Source organism: Tamandua tetradactyla, chromosome 25, assembly GCF_023851605.1.
Source record: "Tamandua tetradactyla isolate mTamTet1 chromosome 25, mTamTet1.pri, whole genome shotgun sequence".
Taxonomy (NCBI): domain Eukaryota; kingdom Metazoa; phylum Chordata; class Mammalia; order Pilosa; family Myrmecophagidae; genus Tamandua; species Tamandua tetradactyla.
Window position 1 is genome coordinate 31256870 of NC_135351.1, and position 20495 is coordinate 31277364.

A 20495-nucleotide genomic window follows, 5' to 3' on the forward strand; every position below is an offset into this window, starting at 1 on the left:
GAATTCACAAATAATCCATGGGTATAGAGCCAAAATTCTATTTGATTTAGTAGAGAATGCAAGAAAAGGGATTTAAGTGGTAGAATTGAAGATCAGTATCAATTTACATCAAGTAAAATGGTCATTATCTCATCTACTTTTCATGCGGGAAGGATACTGAAGACATTACTAACAGCAGTTTCATCACAGTGATAGGGGAAGAATGCAAATAACAGCATGTAGAAATGTGATTGGAAGGAGAGAAAACATGGATATTTTGTGTGCTTATCAAAAAGATTGTAAGCTAATGAAAGAGGAGAGATGGAAGAGTTTGAAGGGAGGGAGGTTTCACTCTATATTTATTTTTATGATAAGATAGATGAGCATATTTTAGGCTATGGATAATGAGTTAATGGAGTACCAGAAACTGGAGATATGGAAGCGGTCAGATATAACAAAGTGACCAGGTATCAAAGAAGTTGGAAGTTGCTAGAGTTGATAGCATCATTGGAAAAATTAATTTTTTAATGATTAAAGAGTAATACATGAATATTACTAATATCAAAAGCAAAAGGCACAGAAATTTATACCTAATAGCCTATTTTTTCTCTTTCATGTAGGAAGAAATTATATTTCTGAGATTAAGGGTGAAGAATTTAAAGATGCAAAAAGATGCAATTAACACTACTAGATACGGGAAGTGGAAGTTAGGCAGAGACAGTAGGTTCACTTCTAGTCAGTTGGGCAAGAAAAGTTTGACTATCTGTTGATGTCACATCTCCAAGGCCCTCCTTTTTGGCTGCTCACCAGAGGAAGCCAAACTCTGGATATCTGAGCTGAGACTAATGAGGTACATGGGGCAGAATACTCTTGGGATCACTAAAAATAAACACACCCTCAGGCATCACAGTCCCTAAAGCATGTACCTTGCTTGCTTGCTGGTTTATAAAAATATTCTTCAGCTATAACATCAGTTCTTTTATTTATGGGGAGATTCCATAAATGTTACAGATTCCAGCCACCTGTTTAGTTACCTACTCAACTGTTTGGCTTATCTTATTCCCTCTTCTGCACTGACGTACTCTATGAAATGAAATAATCATTCCTGGAAAAATCCTGGGAATGACACAAGTTATGCTAACTAATTTTTAAAAGAATTGGTGCTACCTTTATCAGAGTCTGAGTAGAAATTTTCACTTTCCTTACCTTTGACAATTAGCATTTTTAAGAATTAACCTGTGTGAGGGTGACATGTTTTAAAAGACATATTTCTTTTTATATACGGATCTATAGTTACTCTAAAGATGCTGCTTTTTTCTATTTCATTCCCTAACATAGTTCTCCAGTTCCAACATCAAACCCACCATTTTATAATCACTGACTATACCACATTTGGGGGGCCCGGCATCCATGTGGTTTCACTTGTTTGATATTAACTTTTCTATCGACATGCCAATCTTACAGTTTCATAGAACTGTAGTGGGACTTCAAAGGCCATCTTGTTTCTTCTGGAAGGAATAATCTCTTAAACTCTTCTATGGAAGATGCCATATTCTTAGTCCAAACCCTATTCAAATGTTCCACGGCCTGCTCATGTTGTTCCTTTCTTTTCTGACTCCTTAAACTAAAACATAAAATGGTAATAGTATCTGCAGATTTTATGTCTAGGTGTGTCTAGAACAAGTTCTAGACTGGAAAGGGAATATGATCTCTAGACTAGCTGAATGCTTCTGGCAAAATGAAAGGATGTGAGTATTTCTATTCCATTCAAACTAAATGCTATATTTGGAAATTCATACAAACTTGCAACCAATATTTATTTTTTATACCTGTAGAGGTTAATAAAGATGTGAACAAAAGAAGAGTTTTCATTGGATACCCCTCCCAACTAGAAGAAATCAGTTTTTCTTATTACAGGAGATTCCTGCTCTACACGAAACAGCAGAAATAACAATATTGTCAATAATAATCTTAAAAACAGTTACAATTATCACACTGTAACTCATTTATGATCTTGGAGCAGGATAGGATCAATCTCTGCATTTTAGGCTTGCCACTATGTAGTAGGCATTTATAATAATTATTATTACTTAGGTGACATGATTAAATTATACCATATTGAAAAGTGTGTTAACTTAATTCTACTTTCCTGATTATAATGAATTTTACATGTTTATTTTCAGTTCATGTTTCTTTCTTGGTTCAGGTCATCCTCTCTGCATCACTGAGAAGAAAACAATCATTCACAATCATGTTCTTGACTAAGTTAAGAGATATCTAAATGATCCCTGGGAAATAACAGCCTGCTCAGTAACAGTGAAAGAGGCTTTAACTGAGCACCATGGCAGAATGGAGAAGCTCCTTCTCTATGATTCTTAAAGTAAAATATAGTAAGAAGAAGCAAAAATATGCCCCAAAAAGCCTTCAATAAGGCAAATTTTAGGAGCTAAGGCCAATTGTGTGATTCTGAGTATCTTGAAATAAGGTCTGAAAATCTGGAAGATATAAAAATTAAGAACTAGGGAGTCACTGAAGAAGGTAGTAAGACTGAGGAGTGCTTTTTCAAAATACAGTAGATTTATTGTAATATATACCTACGAGATTTCAGTAGAGAGCTAAAAGCTAATAACTTTACCTTTTTATTTGGATGGAGAAATTAGCCAAGAAGTAGTCGGATGATGGTGCAGTGTTTAGAATCTCAAAGCTTATTCATGGAAGGTTTATCGTTAGAATCCAAGTATCCTGATTTTCGCTTTATTGTAGTTTAGAACATATTTCAAATTAATTTCTCCCTTTGACAGCATGGTAACTACTGCCACCAAAACAATCATAGAAATGCTTGAAGAATAAAAGGTTTAGAGGTACCCAGAATTCAACAAGAAAGGCATGATGAAGAGGTGGAAATATATCCTTTTGCAGGGTCATGGATTTTCCTAATAAAAAATGATGTTTACAAAAAATTATTATAGTCCTGCAAGGTTCCATACAACACAGCATTATTTAACAACCTCATGTTTGTATTCATGATTACTTATTACTAGCTGTCCCAGGGTGAAAATTGCAAAATGAAATTGAAATTAAACTACGTTTTTCCAAATAGCCCATATTCTTCAGGCAACTGAAGATTTCCTTATTTAGTAAAGATTGTTCAAATTTTTTGGTTTGTGTATTTGTAATTTCTATGACCCTAAACCTATTTTTGATAGCCTGTTACAGTTTTTAATACTATTCCATATTTTAATTTAATCAATAAATACATTTTTTTGAGTCTTCTATATGCCAGGCTCTTCCCTAGGCTATGGGGAATAGTATGATGAACAAGATAAATGAGGTCTCCAATTTTGATGAGCTTCACAATGACATTACTCTTGTTCAGATGTTATTTACCATTGAAATTGCATCTAGGATGGGTGTGTGTGTGTGTGTGTGTGTGTGTGTGTGTGAGTAAAAGAGAGAGAGAGGGAGAAAGGGAAGGAGATTGGTTTCCAGCAGCAGACCTTACTGATTTTAATAAAAAAGAGAATGTTTTATTTGAGGTTGACATTTTAGAAAGTGCAAAGTGAGAAACTGAAGACATGAATTGCTCTCTTAAAAAGAAGAATGTAAAAAAAGTTATAAAGTGCAAGAAGAGAAAACTAAGCATTGGATTGGTGGTTCTCTGGGGTTTTGATGAAAATGGTTTTGATGATGATTGCTCAGGATTGGTCTTCCTAGAATGTGGGGTTTGGATAAAATGAATTCTTAAATAGTTTCCAATGGAAATTTTCTAAAAACGTAATTCCAGACTCCAGTGCCCAAAACTTCCATCAGTTTATGTATTAAAATGTGGCACACACATTTGAATAAAATTGGTAAATATTATTTTTTTCTTCTATGCTTCCTCAAAAAATGTATTTTTTTCCTCTACCTAAAACAAAAGTAGGAGAGCAACATATTTCACAATAAATAAAATGTATATATATATCCCAAGAGGCCATGGGAGATGACACTCAGGGGCAAAATGACTTCCAGGGATGAGCCTCGCCCTGGCACGATTGGATCAACAAGGTCTTCCTGACAAAAAGCAGGGAAATAAATGTAACAAAATAAAGTATCAGTGGCTAAGAGAGTTCAGATAGAGTAAAGAGTCTATTCTGGAGGCTACTCTTCTACAAGTTTCAGCTAGATGTTGCTAATTATCATCGTTTGCCAAACCCCAATCAAAATCATTCCTGATAACCCTAAAGAACACCTATGGCTTTATCTGAGATTCCACAAAAGTTTCACCCACTAACATTACTTTCCGGAACACTACAACCTCAGATGGGTTCCTAGGCCAGATAAGTCCTGAAATCCATAGGGGCCAGCCTCTCCCAATAACATCAAGTAGTTCCATCCTTTTATCCCATATTATCAACATCTCTTTCCAACATGAAAAAAATTAGAATAGGCATAGCCAAAATACACCTAAAGATTGGGAGGAGGATCTAAGGAGAAGAAGCAGGTATAACAGAGAAGATAGGATTTACAAATGAGTATGACTGCTGAATTATTATACTGATATTTCTTTCAGTCTCTAGTGTCTTGGAGCAACTAGAAGGAAACACCTAAAACTGTGGAACTGTAGCCCATACAAAACTCTGAAGTCTGTTCTATAACTACTTGTTACAATGTACTTTAAAACCTATTGTTTTATATATATATATATATATGTTATATTGCACAATAAAAAATGTTAAAAAAAAAAATCCCAAGAGGACCATGCCCTAGTAATAGGAGGGGATAAGAGGAAGACCGTGTCTTATTAAATCTTCAGCCAGCCTGGTACAATTCAGTCTTAACCAAGGAAAGGGGAGAATCTTCCTAGTAGAAGATAACATTATCTAGAGCCTCTGCAGATTTTTTTTTTTTTTTTGGCCTGGGTAGGCACTGGGAATCAAACTTGGGTCTCTGGCATGGCAGGCAAGAACTCTATCTGCTGAGCCACTGTGGCCCACCCACTCTGCAGATCTTTATACACTATGTCTAGTATGTGATTAAAAGTTACAAGCAATGACAAGAGGGAGGAGCACATGAATGATAATTAAGGGAATAAATAGCAATAGAAGCAGATTGACAGATGATGTAGATAATGGAGTTAGCAGCCAAACACTTTAAAATAGTTACTATGATTAACTAAAAATAGTTAATATGTTCAGACAAAATAGAGAAAAAGATGGAAAGTTGATAAAAGATGTAGAATTTCACAAGAGAATTAAAATCTATATAAAAGACTTGGGCATTCTAGAAATGAAAATTAATGTCTATCACTAGACACATCCAAACGTGGTCACATAGTTGTTATAGCTCCCTAGGTGTGCCTTGGGATCCTGTCTATCATGCTTAGACACACAACCTTGAGGGCATTCTCAACAGACAGGGTCACTGATCAGTTACAACTCATAAGGTCTCATATGTTCATTCACAGTAACAGCAAGCAGGACTTAAACTTTCCCCCCAATTTTGGAAGTAGCAAATTTGTGATGGGATGGGGAGAAACAGAAAATTGTTTTCCCCTGATATGAACATTTTTTTAAAAGGGTGGAAGTTAAAGAGACAATACATAGTTCCACTGGAAATCAAAATCCATTAAAAAGTTCTACATTTTTGGGTGGGCCACGGTGGCTCAGCAGGGAAGCATGCTTGCCTGCCATGCCAGAGGACCCGGGTTTGATTTCCAGGGTCTGCCCATGTTAAAAAAAAAAAAAAAAAAGGTCTGCATTTTTGTGATGCAAACTGAATCTGAAGATCACGTGTTTATTGAAAAACCAGAATTGAAGACTGAGAACCTCATCCAAGAGTAAATGTTGGGACTTCATTTTGAAAGACCCATGGTCAAAATGTAGGGGTTAATGCTGGAGGTCTTTGGGTTCAAACCACTGACCTAGCATATGGCTGCATGATTATTCTAAATCAGTTATTTTCTCATTGCCATGATTTACTAATCTGTAAATAACTGTTCTAGTTTGCTAGCTGCCGGAATGTAATACACCAGAGATGGATTGGCTTTTAATAAAAAAGGATTTATTTCATTAGTTCTTCAGAGGAAAGGCAACTTTCATCTGAGGTTCTTTCTTACGTGGGAGGGCTCAGAGTAATCTCTGCTGGCCTTCTCTCCAGGCCTCTGGGTTCCAACAGCTTTCCCTGGGGTGATTCCTTTCTGCATCTCCAAAGGCCTGGCCTGAGCTGCAAGTGCTGAGATGAGGTATGCCAAGCTGCTTGGGCTGTACTACATTGCACTCTCTCATTTAAGCACCAGCCAATTAAGTCAAACCTCATTCATTGCAGCAGGCATGCCTTCTAGCCAATTACAGATGTAATCAGCAAGAGATGAGGTTCACATACCATTGGCTCATGTCCACAGCAACAGAACTAGGTGCCTTCACCTGCCAAGTTGACACCTGAATTTAACTACCACAATAACAATATCACTTTAAAAACAAACAAAATTTAGAACAATTGATACTATTTTTTCTTCTATCCCATTTATTCTTTCTTTCCTGGAACCAGGATTTTGCTACTGTTTAATATTGAATGACAATGCTCTAGCAATATCCCATCTACAAACACAGTACTCTCTTTATGATCTAAATTTTTCCAGGGCCTGAAAGAATGGTACTTTTAATTTTTTTAAACCCATGTATATCTAACATGATGGCACTAAGGGTATAATTTGTTCCATGAACCTATCTTTTGTGGTTCAAGATTCTATGAACAGTCGATACTCCCCAGATCTTCAAGTCAGCTGTTTTTCCTTTTTAATATGTCTTGCAAGAATAAATTATGGTGGAATATTTACTTGTGTATACTTTTTATTTATTTTTGATAACATTGGAAGTACAACATTTATAAGCCTGTAACTTCTAAGTAAAAGGCTAAAAGTAACACATTTCCTTCTTCTCTCCAACTTCAGAAAAGAGTTAAGAGTTTGACCGACAGGTCAAAGGTTGTATGTATATTTTGTATGTAAGTGTGTGTATATGTAATAACATACTAATATATATTTTATTTCAGGTCATATACAAGTAAAAATATTACATGCTGAGGAGGAATAGAAGACATACTCTTTGAGCAGTATAAGGATGTTCCTTCCAGGATACAGGAAAGGTTTATTTCATACTAATCATTCTCAGCCAAGACGCTCCCTTTAAATATCTTCGAGCATATAGAGGTCTCTGTCTTGCCTATGAATTAATAAATCCTCGTTCCAAAAGGAATCATACAAGACAAACCAACAAGACAGTTTCTAAATGCATGGAACTGTGCCTTAAAAATACTTGGTAAATACTATTTGTGACCTGCTAATGCACTGTCAAGGGTGGGCCTCCCGGAAAGGCATTAACAACTGATAGTGACAACCCATTGATTGGGAGTATCACAAATATTCTGACCATTAGAAATATCCAGTATGCCTCATTAAAACTAAAGCCAAGTGTACAAGAACTGAACAGCTTTACTCTCTAAAGAAGTTGAAACTGTCTTGAGGAATGGTTACCTACAAAGAAGAACTTGAAGTTTTTAAAAAAAGTAGTAGATTTCATTCAGCTCACAATGATTAGAATAAATCCACCAAACAAATGTGAATCGATAGATTTCAACAACATAAAACGGAGCAAAAGTGCTCCAGATTCTAAGGCTGTCTAGAAGCCTGCCCTAATACCTCTGATTTAGAGGTCATTTATTTCTATATTTACAACACATCCCACCTTCCCAGTAGACAATATTCCCAAGACATGTTCATACTTAGTGCTTCCCAGAGTCTGCCAGATCAGTCTTTGGAAGATGCTATGATACTAAAGAGGTGGAAGAAAGCCCTCAGACACTATACACTAGAATCAGATCAGAAGTGAGGGTCTGTAACTTGTTCCTCCCTCTGCAAGGAGTCTGGTCCAGAGCAGAAGCTCTGGCAAACAGTAACTGCTGGAATTCACTGACTAGTAGTTATGGGAGGGTTTTGCAGGAGACCCTACGTACTGACTATTGATCTAGTAATGCTGTCACCAAGATTTATAGTCTAAGAGTGTTTATTATTAACACAACTGCAATTAACAGACTGCAGTTGTGCCAAAACTAAATGATAATCCTATAGTTTGTATAGAACTATTAGAGTATATAAACTGAGACACCCCACCCCCTCACAAAAGCTAAATGCCTTCTCTGAGCTGACTTGTATCAGATGCAGGTAGCAGCCTGCACTCCGAAATGAAAACTCATTCTTTGCACAAAAGAGAACTTGGGATACTGCGTCTGACTCATTTATAGATTTATAAAATCCCAATTATATCTGAGAGTTTTACGTTTGGTAATTGTCAAAGTTATTTTTAATGTACACCCTGAAGGACAAAATATAGACATAAAGGGGACTTACTACTCCAAATATTAGAATTTATACTAAAGCTATAAAATTTACAGCAGTGAGATTCTGGCAAATGGGACAGAGCAGATAATCTAAAGTTCAGGAAGAGGCAGATAAGGAAAATGAGGATATTTGAATGAAATCTATTAAAATATTTACCCTCAAAAAGCATAATTACATCTTCATAATGTATATCAAGTCAGATGGACTAGAGTTTTATTTTTTAAAAGAACAGAATGAAGAATAAGATATACTTTTCTCAACTGTCTTGGGAGAAATTTATTTAAAAAAAGAATCATTAATCTGCTGAGCTGGAGACCCAGGTTTGATTCCCGGAGCCTGCCCATGAAAAAAAAAAAGAATCATTAAGAAACAGACCAATAGATGTGACTAAATAAAAATTAAATACAAAACTCATAATAAATAAAGCTAAAAGTTGATAAACAGGGTACATGGGTGGTTTAGTGGTAGAATATTCGCCTTCCATGTGGCAGACCCAGGTTCTATTCTCAGACCATGTAGCACTACCCCACCTAAAAAAGTAAATAAACAAGTGGGAAACAAACTAGTGGCCACATATATGATGCTCAGTGGCTCATTTCCCTTAAAAGGAAAAAGCCTTAGAATGTGAATAATTCAATAGCAAATATGCAAGACCATAAAGAGATAGTTCCTGAAAGAAAAAAAAATTAACAAATAGATGAAAAAATATTTCAATATAGGTAGCAATAAATCAGAAATAATAAATATGTCATGCCAGTTTTGGCTACAAATGCCTCCTGTAGGTGATGATGTTATAAATTCAGCAAATTGGTAGTCATATAAATTAGTATAACTTTATCAAGTTATAGCACTTTAATAATATTTCTTAAAATTTTCAATAGTTATCAACATTTTTTGAAAAAGTATACCTCCTTCAGTTTCTTATAAGGATATGATGAGCATTCATTACAAACTTATTTTCATAACAGAATTCATTATTAAATGTTGAATGGAAACAGTCTACTAAATATCCAAAGACAAGGTACAGGTAAAAATTATGGTTCCTCTATTCAAGAGAATTCTGTAGAGTCAAAAATATAAAATCCTTTCAAATAATATTTAATTATCTTTGCAAAATGTTAATATTCTTTACAACATTTCAAGTGTTTCACATCCTTAGTGTGGCTGTGCCTTCACATTTAAAATCTTACATATAATGCCTTTTTTTTTGCATGGGCAGGCACTGGGAATCGAACCCAGTTCTCCAGCATGGCAGGCAAGAACTCTGCCTGCTGAGTCACCATGGCCCACCCAAATAATGTCTTTTTCAAAGTGGAAATGAAATAATGTTCTCAGAATAGGGTGCAGATAAGAAAAATCTGTGGAGCTGTTTTTAAAAATAATAATAATGCAAATGCTCTAGGAATACTGAATCAGCATATTGGGAGATTGTACTAAGCCCATGAAATTATTTTGAACATTTATTTTCCTAAGAGAATTAGAATAGGAAATCACTTTGAGAGTTGTCAGGGATATTTTGGATAACCTATGGAGAATACACATATATAAAGGGCTCTGACATTCAGAGTCCTTCCAATGAAGTCATGTGGACACATCGTCCTTCCAAAGCACCTTCTTAACTGCTCCCTTCACATTTTTGTTCCGCAGAGTGTATATGAGAGGGTTGATCATGGGTGTAATGATGGTATAGAAGAGAGCTATGAACTTGCCCTGATCCTGAGAGTAGTTGTTGCTGGGCTGGAGATAAGCATAGATGGCCGTACCATAGAACAAGGACACCACTATGAGGTGAGAGCCACATGTCCCAAAAGCTTTCCTTTGCCCAGCTGCTGACTTTATCCGTAAGACCGCCCTAACAATCCGACCATAGGAGACCAGGATTAGTGCAACAGGCACGAGAAGAATGATGACACTGACAAAGAAGAGCTCAGATTCATTCACAGTGGTATCAACACAGGCAAGCTTGAGCAATGGCGGCACCTCACAGAAAAAGTGGTCTAATTTATTTCTTCCACAAAGTGGTAACAGGAAGATGAGCACTGTCTGCAATAAGGAGTTGACAAAACCAGCAAGCCAGGAAGCAGAAGCCATCAGGGCACAGAAGCGAGGGTACATGATTACTGTGTAGTGGAGGGGCCTGCAAACAGCTGCATACCTGTCAAAAGCCATAACCCCCAAGAGAATACATTCTGTACCCCCCAAGCCTAGAGCCATATACAACTGAACTACACAACCAGCATAGGAGATGGATTTGTCTGTTCCGCTGAGGTTAACCAGGAGCTGTGGAACAATGCTGGTGGTATAACACAGGTCCAGGAAGCTTAGGTTGGAGAGGAAAAAATACATAGGGGTGTGAAGATGGGGGTCCAGCTGGGACAGTACTATGATGGTCGTGTTTCCCAGCAAAGTGAAGATATAGAATATGAAAAGAACCATGAAGAGAACCAGTTCCAGTTGCGGTCTATCAGAGAAACCTAACAGAATAAATCCAGTAAAAGAACTTCCATTTTTTTGGTCCATCCTTTGTTAGCACATGCCTTCTGCCAAAATCAAAATTTTATAAATTATTTTCTTTCAAGAAATAAAGTTGAACTCTATAATTATTATAATTTAAGGTAAAGAGGTTTTATAGGGAACTATTTTAATACATGATTTTCTCACTGGTGTTTACGTATCAATTCTCTTCCATAGTATCACAAAGAAGAATGCCATTTATACTTAATATAAGAAAAATCAAACAACAGACCTTGTTTTTGTATTAATCTAGATAGGAAAGTGTGTCCCAAATTAAGTTCTATAGGATTTAGAGCGCAATTAGAAGATATGTACATTATAGAGAACGAGAATAAAGGAAAATTTATTTTCTCTGCAAGAAAAGATGCAGAGACAGAGGGGAGAAAGAGAGATTATATTAAATATAAATCTCATAATTCTACACTAATGAATTTGCACATATGTCATTTGCAATAGAATGTAATAAAATAATCTTTAGAATACATTGAGATATGGAACTTAGGACCTAGAATGTACTTACACAGGATTAAATTTCATTAAAAATATAATGTTGCATAAACACATTTTGGTGGAATTGCCCTGCTAATCTACCTAATATATTATAGCTGTGAAAACTACTCTTGTCTTTCTGTATAGAAGTAAAAGTACTAAAACTCATACAGACAGAGCCTGAAAACTACAATTTAGAATGGAAAACTAAAGCATGCCACATTTAAATTCCAGTGCTTAACTCTTGCCCCTCCTAATAATTATCATACCAATTTAACAAGAACTCCAAAAATTCTCTGATTGTGCACAGTCACTTGGAATAAGAACTCAGAAAACCACTAGCTAGCACATTTCTTCTGTAATGACTTCATTTTCACATATTACCAACAACTGAAATAAGTGGAATACCTGAAAGAAATGGAATTATTTACTATCAATATTCTAATGATGACAAGCATTTTAAAAAGGTATCCAATTCTATGATCTATGTACAAAGTGTGATGCTTTATATTCTTCCATACAACAAAATAGTTAAATACATAATACACATAGACACCAGGGAAGGTATAAAGAAAAGAATATTTTGGTATTTTAAGACTCTTAGAACATATATCTATATTGAGTTAATTTTACATATACACCTCTCAGGGAGCTATCTTGAAGAGTTTGCGTCACTATACCAGACATGATATCCATTTTCATTCAGGTTTAGTATGAAATAAGTATAGCCCTACATGGATGTAGAGGTATCAGAGAATAAGGAATTTTAAACCCATCCATTAAAATGTTTAGGGATCTAGTAACTTCTTAATTCTTCTCTTTTTAAAATCAGAACCAGGTTCTGGTATAGATCCACTAATGTATAAGAGAAATTGGCACAAATAGGCATAAAATAAATGTTAAATAAATTTGAAGAAGGGAGAAAAGATAGAAGTACACTGACATAAAATATACCCTAAAACTTGAATAGAGGAATACATATTTCAATAAAAGTGAATACTCAAACTACACACTTTAAAGACAAAAAGTTCCCAAGATAATGTCCATATTTAGGATATTTCAGGTTGTACAATATTCACTAACATATTAAAAATGCACAGTCTGACTTGTCCATTCTTGAAAAAGTACTGGCAAAATTTCCACTCTCAGTGCTGCTATGGGTGAGTCAGTATTGCTATTTTTTTTTTTTTTGTCTGATGGGCATGATCCAAGACTACTGCAAGTATTGCTTTTAATGCTTCTATTTCTTCTATGTGGGCTGAACTCCTTTCTATGTAGACATGAGAGAAATGTACTGGAATGTCTCTCACTGTATTGGAAATGACAAATTCTAATGAGCATGGATAGCAATTCAGACCAGGTTCTACAGAAGCAGGTTTTATAGAAGCCCAAAGTAGGAATCTTATTGTGTGTGGTTTATTTTTGGACTGCTTTTAGAAGAAAGGGGGTGAGGGAAGCAACATAGGGCAGAGAAAGGAGCAAGGCAAGGATGTTGTCACAGCTGGAACCTAACGTGAGTCAAACCACAGGAAGTTGGAACAGAGAAGTCTGATGAGATTTTCTGTGATGATAAAAATATGTTGCCTACACGGTCCAATACAGTAGCCATGAGCTACAGGTTGCTTGAACACTTTATATGTGGTGATAAAGAAATGAAATTTAAAATTTTATTTAATTTTAATTAATTAAAATATAGTCTTAACTGGCAACTTACTACTGTTTTGAGTAGTAAAGATGAGAAGCATGAATTGCAGTAGATTTGGTCCTACCTTAAAGGAGGAATTTCAACCACAGAGTTCAGGAAATCTCCTGGCCATGCAGCTCCCTCCAGCTGAGGGCAATTCTCTGAGGAATGGCATTGCTGTCGTCTGGAGCCAACACCCACAGCAGGTAGCTTTACGGATGTGTGCGCCAGCCGGCAAACAGGACCTGACTGGGGCACCAACAGTATCCACTCGTGAATATGTTCAAGAATGGTGTTATTAGTTACATTAATTCCTGTATTAGTTACTAGTTACATAAACTATCACCCCTGTGCAATCCCATAAAATATGTTTGTCATATTACTTTCAGGTCACTTCTTTTTCTACATATTTCCTCTTTATATGGTGTTTGTACTCAGTTGAAGAATCATTATTTCTCATCAGTAATAATGTCAAAATAAAGATGCATCAAACAATATTATAAAATGCAATGTCCTTGCTGAAACTTCCAATATTGCAATTTGGAAATTCCATGCATTTTAAAAATAATTGCATAACTCTTTAGGAGAGGAAATGAGCAGTTATAAACTACAGATAGCAACAAGAAATTTTAAACATAGAGAACAAATACTGTGTAATTTCATAGTGAATAAGGAGCCAAAGCGAAAGATGAAGCATACAGACTGGTGCTTTTACATGCACATACATATCTTATTATCCTATTGCTGAGGGACATATTCTACTATAGGTAAATATGCAAATATTTAAATCATTTTCTCCATGTATATACTGAGGTTTAATGCATTTAATCAAAAGGATGAAACATCTCCAGAGGAATTATTAGCTTGCATAACAACCATTATATTTAATTCTTATATTTGGTGAATTTCTAGTCTGTTCCTTTTGCAATGTGACATATATGCAAACTATTTTAGCTTTCTTTCTATACACAATTACACCTGAAAATAAACTAGCTTGTCAATTCCTAAGCAACACAGAGATCCAGCTTCATTCCACTCACCTTTATTCCTCTTATCTATGGGTCCTCAGCTATTTCCCTAGCTCTTTTATAACTTGCTACCTTTACATATTATTTGGGAGTGGAACTGGAAAATGTTAAACAAGAAAGCAGATTGTGTGCAGTAACTATAATGAGGTTGATAAAACCAGCATTGGATTACTCAAAAAGTGGACGCTTTCTCATGATGAGTTCACATTTCTTGACATGGAATTAGAGACCTGCATTCACCCTTGAGTGGTAGGAAAATGAAATAATACAACTTCTAATTCCCTATATAACTTCCCAAATACAAAGACTGGTTATATGACAGAGAGATCCTTATGGGCAACAGGGAGAGGATGATATCAAGCTGCCCTGTGACTGAATTGGCACAGAGAGAACCAAACCTGTTTACCTGGCTGAAGTCTCTGGAGAATGTATGTCCCCTACTACTAATTAGCCAATGTCATTTATGACACAAATGACTAAAATTAGAAATGAAAAGGGGACTTTACTACCAACTCCATTAAAATAAAAAGGACTAAGGGAAGATACTATGAACAACTGTATGCCAACAAATTAAATAACCTAGATGAAATGGATAAATTCTTAGAAACGAACTACCTATACCGACTCAAGAAGAAGTAGGTCTCAGTGAACTAATGACTAGGAAAGAGATTGAATCGGTAATGAGATTGAATCAGTCATCAACACATTCCAAAAAAGGAAAGCCCAGGACTAGATGAATTCACAGAGGTATTTGACCAGACATTCCAGGGAAAATTAGCACTAATCCTGCTCAAACTATTCAAAAAAATTGAAGAGGAGGGAACACACCTTAATTCATTCAATGATACCAATGCAATGTCACACTCATACCAAAGTCAGATTAAAGATTACACAAGGAAAGAAAATTACAAGCCAGTATCTCTTAGGAACATAAATGCAAAAATCCTCTACAAAGTATGAGCACACCAAATCCAGGGTCACATTAACGGAATTATATTCTATGATCAAGCAAGATTTAGCCCCAGTATGCATGAGTGGTTCAGCATAAAGGAAATAAATTAATGTAATACACCATATTAACAGTGAAGGAAGAAAATAAACACATCATCAATTCAAGTGACAAAGAAAAGGCATTTAACAAAATCCTAGCAACCCTTCTTGATTAAAAAAAGCACTTAGAAAACTAGTAATATAAGGAACTTTCTCAACATGACAAAGAATATACATGAAAAATTCCCAGTCAACATCATATTTAATGGGGGAAGTCTGAAAGTTTTCCCTTTAAGATCGGGAACAAGAGAAGAATGCCCACTGTCACTACCATTATTCAAAATTGTACTCAGAGTTCTAGCCAGAGCAAAGCTCCTAGAGCTAATAATTGAATTCAACAAAGTGGTGTACAAGATCAACGCTCAAAAATTAATAGTGTTTGTATACAGTAGCAATGAACAATCTGAAGGAGAAATCAAGAAAAAATATTCCATTTATAATAGCAACTAAAAGAATAAAATATTATTAATAAATCTCACCAAGGATGTAAAAGATTTGCACAAAGAAAACTACAAAACATTATTTAAAAATTGAATAAGACCTAAATAAATAGAAAGACATTCCATGTTCATACACTGGGAGATTAAATATTGTTAAGATATCAGTTCTATGCAAAGTGATTTACAGATTCAATGCATTCCCTTTAAAATGCTCCAACAACCTTCTTTGCAAAAATGGAAAAGCCAATCTGCACATTTATATGGAAGTGTAAGGAGCCCCAAATAGCCAAAGCTATCCTGAAAAAGAATCACACTTCCTGATCTTAAAACTTATTATAAAGCAAATTAATCAAAGCAGCATTGCATTGGCACAAGGGCAGCCATATAGATCAACGGAATCAAATTGAGAGCTCAGAAATCAACCCTCACACTTATGGCCTACTGATTTTTGACAAGGGGCAAAGACCACTGACGTGGAAAAGAATAGTCTTTCGTAAAAGATGGTGCTGGGAAAACTGGATCTCCATTTGCAAAAGAATTAAAATAACTTCACACAAAACTCAACTCAGAATGGATCAAAGACCTAAATATAAGTCCTCTAGAATATAAAATTCCTAGAAGACATAGGGAAGCACCATCAGGAACTAATTTCTTAAACTTTACACCCAAAGCACAAGCAACAAAGGAAAACTGATAAATGGGACTTTATCAAAATTAAAAACTTTTGTGCCTCAAATTTAATTTTTATTTTATCATGAAAGTAAAACAACAACCTACACAATGGGAGAAAATATTTGGAATTCGCATGTCCAATAAAGGTTTTATATTCAGAATATATAAAGAAATCCTTAAGCTCAGCAACAAAAAGGTAAACAGTGCAATTAAAAATGGGCAGAATACTTGAATAGGCATATCTCCAATGAAGATATAAAAAATCGCTTAAAAAACACATGAAGAGATGCTCAACATCATTAGCCATTAGGGAATTGCAAATCTAAAACATAATGAGATACCATCTCACACTACGATGGCTACTATTTTAAAAACACAGAAAATTACAAGTGTTGGAGAGGGTGTAGAGAAATACGAGCACTATTCATTGATGGTGGGAAATACTTAGAATAAGCAAACTCATAGAGTCAGAATCTACAATACAGGTCACCAGGGGATGGGATGGGGGCAGGGAATTTTAAGTTAAAGCTTAAAATGTAAAGATTATTTGGTATAATGGAAAAGTTTGGGTAACGGATGTTGGTAACAGTAGCATATTGTGAAAGGAACTAACAGCACTGAATTAAATACTTGATTATGGGTAAAAGGGGGAAATTTTAGGTAGTCTATATAGTACTAAAATAAAAACTTTTTTAAAGTCCACAGAACTTCACAACACAGTGACCCTTACAATGAACCATGGAGCATAGTTAATAGAACAATTATAAAAATGTGCTTTCATCAATTCTAAAAAAAAATGTACCACACCACCCCAAGGTGTTAATAAGGTAGATGTATGGGAATCCTGTATTTTATGCATGATTGTTCTGTAATCCACAACTTTTGTAATAATAATAAAAAAGGAACAGATAAATATGAACCAGTCTGCCTGCCCCATTATTACTGTCATCATGACCACTATCTCCATCCTATAAGATCTTACAGATCTACTTTTGGAAAACATTTCTTTCACCCTGCCACTCCACTGCATGTCTAGACATACAACGTTCCACCTTGTCAGCAAACTGTGACCCAAGAGCCAAATACAGCCAGCTGCCTGTTTTTATAAATAAAATTTTATTGGAACACAATCACGCTCATTTGTTTATATGTTGTCTGTGCCAGCATGACAGTATTATGTACCCCAGAAAAGCCATGCTTTAATCCGGATTCAGTATTGTGGAGGCAGCTGTTTCTTTTCATCCTGATTCAATACTGTTCTGGTTTGCTAGCTGCCGGAATGCAACACACCAGAGACAGATTGGCTTTTAATAAAAGGGGATTTATTTTGTTGGCTCTTCAGAAGAAAGGCAGCTAACTTTCCACTGAGGTTCTTTCTTACGTGGAAGGCACAATATGGTCTCTGCTGGTCTTCTCTCCAGGACCCTGGGTTCCAACAACTTTCCCCGGGGTGACTTCTTTCTGCATCTCCAAAGGCCTGGGCTGAGCTGCTAGTGCTGAGATGAGGAATGCTAAGCTGCTTAGCAGTGCTAAGTTGCAATCTCTCATTTAAGCACCAGCCAATTAAGTCAAACATCACTCATTGCAGCAGACACGCCTCCTAGCTGACTGCAGATGTAATTGGCAACAGATGAGGTTCACGTACCATTGGCTTATGTCCGCAGCAACAAGACTATGTATGCTCACCTGGCCAAGTTGACAACTAAATCTAACTAACACAAATACTGTAGGTTGGAAAGTTTTGATTAGATTATCTCCACAGAGATGTGATGCACCTAATTGTGGGTGTGACCTATGATTAGATGGAGATATGACTCCACCCATTCCAAATGGGTCTGATTAGTTTACTGGAATCCTTTAAAAGGGGGAAACATTTTGGAGAGAGTGAGAAATGACAGAAACCTCAGAAACAACAGAGCCAACAGAAACTTCCAAGCAAAGCTGACACCTGTAGAGAACAGAGACACAGATATTTGGAGATGCTTGGAGACCAGTAAATGTTTCCATGAGATGTTAAGCAAGCCAGAATCTGGAGAGAGCCAAGGCAAGCCAAGAGATGAAAGCCATCCCTGGAGAAGCAAAGTGAGGAAAACAGGCTGAAGGCAATGAAGTCCAGGAACAAGGGACTAGCAGATGCCAGCCATGTGACTACCCAGCTGACAGAGGCAATCCTGACCTATCAGCTTTCCTTGAATTAAGGTAGTTTTCCCTGTATGCCTTGGATTGGACATTTTTGCTTATAGTTTATAAGTAAACTTGTAACTTATTAAATTCCCTTTATAAAAGCCATTCTAATTCAGATACATTGCATTCTGGCAGCTTGCAAAGTAACACAGATTTTGGTACCAGGAATGGGGTGCTGCACTGGTTTGTGAAAGTCAAACTCACCAGGAGAGAGTGGTACAAGGAGTTCAGGCAAAGGCTTTATTTCAGGGAGAAACAGAGCCTCCCAGGCAGCATTTCAAGAGAGAAATGGCCATACCAAGTTAGCAGGGAATAGGGTTTTTATGGTTTGAGGTTGTTGGGGGGGTGAGGGTTGGGGTCCAAGTGTTAGGTAAGTTTCTATTGTCTAGTTTTCAGAATTAGAGGGTTAACTTAGGAGTGGCAGTGCTTCACTGGTAAAGTTAAAACTTAAGTGCTGCCTGAAGCATGCACAGTTGTAATCGTCTCTGCTGGAAAGTGGAGGATGAGTAATGGGGGTTATTATAAGAGGGCAGTTGCAGGAGCGTGAAAAGGTACAGGCTAGGATAAGAGAGTTGCTTGAAATATTTGCCAGAGGTAGGTCACAGCATGGGGGGAAGGGGTCCCACCTTCTTACATTCCAGCCTTTTTGGTAATAAGGGGAATAGGGTGGTCGTCCACCTTCTGTAACTGCTTCCAGCTAAAAATGGGGCACAGTTGTCTCAGTGGGGGCAGGGGTAGGGAGTTGGCCGGAGGAGTCATGGAATGGGACTGGAGGAGTCATAGGATAGGAATAAAAGTTGTCTTTGTTCTTTTTGGTATTGAGAGACGTCGCTTATATGTTCTTGAGTTATTGTCTGGACGGTTAGGTATAAACTGGGAGAGATGCTGCAAGAGACATGGGCCTAAGAATAGAACTAAAAGCAATACTAGTAATGGTGTTATTAGGGAAAGCAGCATTGGTTTTAGAGGTGAAGTGAAGTAGGAGAAGAAGGAAGATAGCCATGACTGGCTTCATAATCTCAAGGCTCTCCGCCTGCCTCCAGCAGCTGCATTCTCATGATGGACTCCAGAAGTTGCATTCTAGCGATAAGCCCCCTTGCACAAACATCCATCCTCCGGCAGTTACAGCCTCGCAGCAAGTGATAAGTTCCCTTGCCAGAGCACCCACCACCCTCCAGCTGTTACAATCCTGCAGAACAAAAGCAGTGTTTTAACTTTTAACCTCACCAGTGAAAAGGTACCAACTCCCAAAAAAACCCATCTATAAGAAACCCACCTAACTCTACCCCCAACCCCCTTTAAAACTCCTACTCAAATCCAAGCAGGTGGGAATTGAATTCTTGAGTCAAGTCTCCCTGTTGTTCCTCCACTAATAAACCTTCCTTCACCAACTGCCGGTGCCATGTTTCTGTCTCTACTTCTTGTCTCCAACTTCCACCCAAGTCTGGGACTTTCAGTTTACAGATACTCAAATGCTGGAACAGCTTTTCAAATGGGTGAGGGAAAGATTCTGGAAAAATTGTGATATACTTGATAGAGGAAGCTTAGAATGCTTTGAAGAGACTCGTGGTAGAAATGTGGGCTCTAAAGACACTTCCAATGAGGTTTTAGACAGAAAAGACAGAGCCCTGGGGAAGCTGTTGAAGAAGCCTGTATAAGAAGCTGCAGATGTCACCATGTGCCTTTCCAGCTGAAAGAGAAACCCCAAGCATCATCAGTCATCCTAACCAAAGTATTTTTCCCTGGATGCCTTACTTTGGAAATTTTTATAACCTTGCCTTAATATGCACATTTTCATGGCCTTAGAACTATACGGTTGTAACTTAATAAATTCCCCTTTTTAAAAGTCATTTCAGTTCTGGTATATCACATTCTGGCAGCTTGCAAACTGACACATTGTCCAAGACTGCTTTTACCCTAAAACAATGTAATATTAGGGATGAGTAGTTGTGTAAACAGTGCCCTGCTGGCAATGGTGGCAGTTGACCCCTGATCCAGGTTCATTAGTCTTGACACTAAAAGAATTTAGAGATGAGAGGGCCAATAGGAATAAGTAGTAAAGTTTATTAAAGAGAAGG

General features: G+C 36.6%; 1 protein-coding gene across 1 annotated transcript; it reads right to left on the reverse strand.

Moving 5' to 3' along the window:
- Nucleotides 1-9937: 9937 nt before the first annotated feature.
- Nucleotides 9938-10891, reverse strand: LOC143669024 (olfactory receptor 2B8). Its single transcript, XM_077143596.1, has one exon. The coding sequence runs from the start codon at nt 10874-10876 to the stop codon at nt 9938-9940; it is 939 nt and encodes a 312-aa protein (XP_076999711.1). The 5' UTR covers nt 10877-10891.
- Between the last annotated feature and the right edge of the window lie 9604 nt (nt 10892-20495).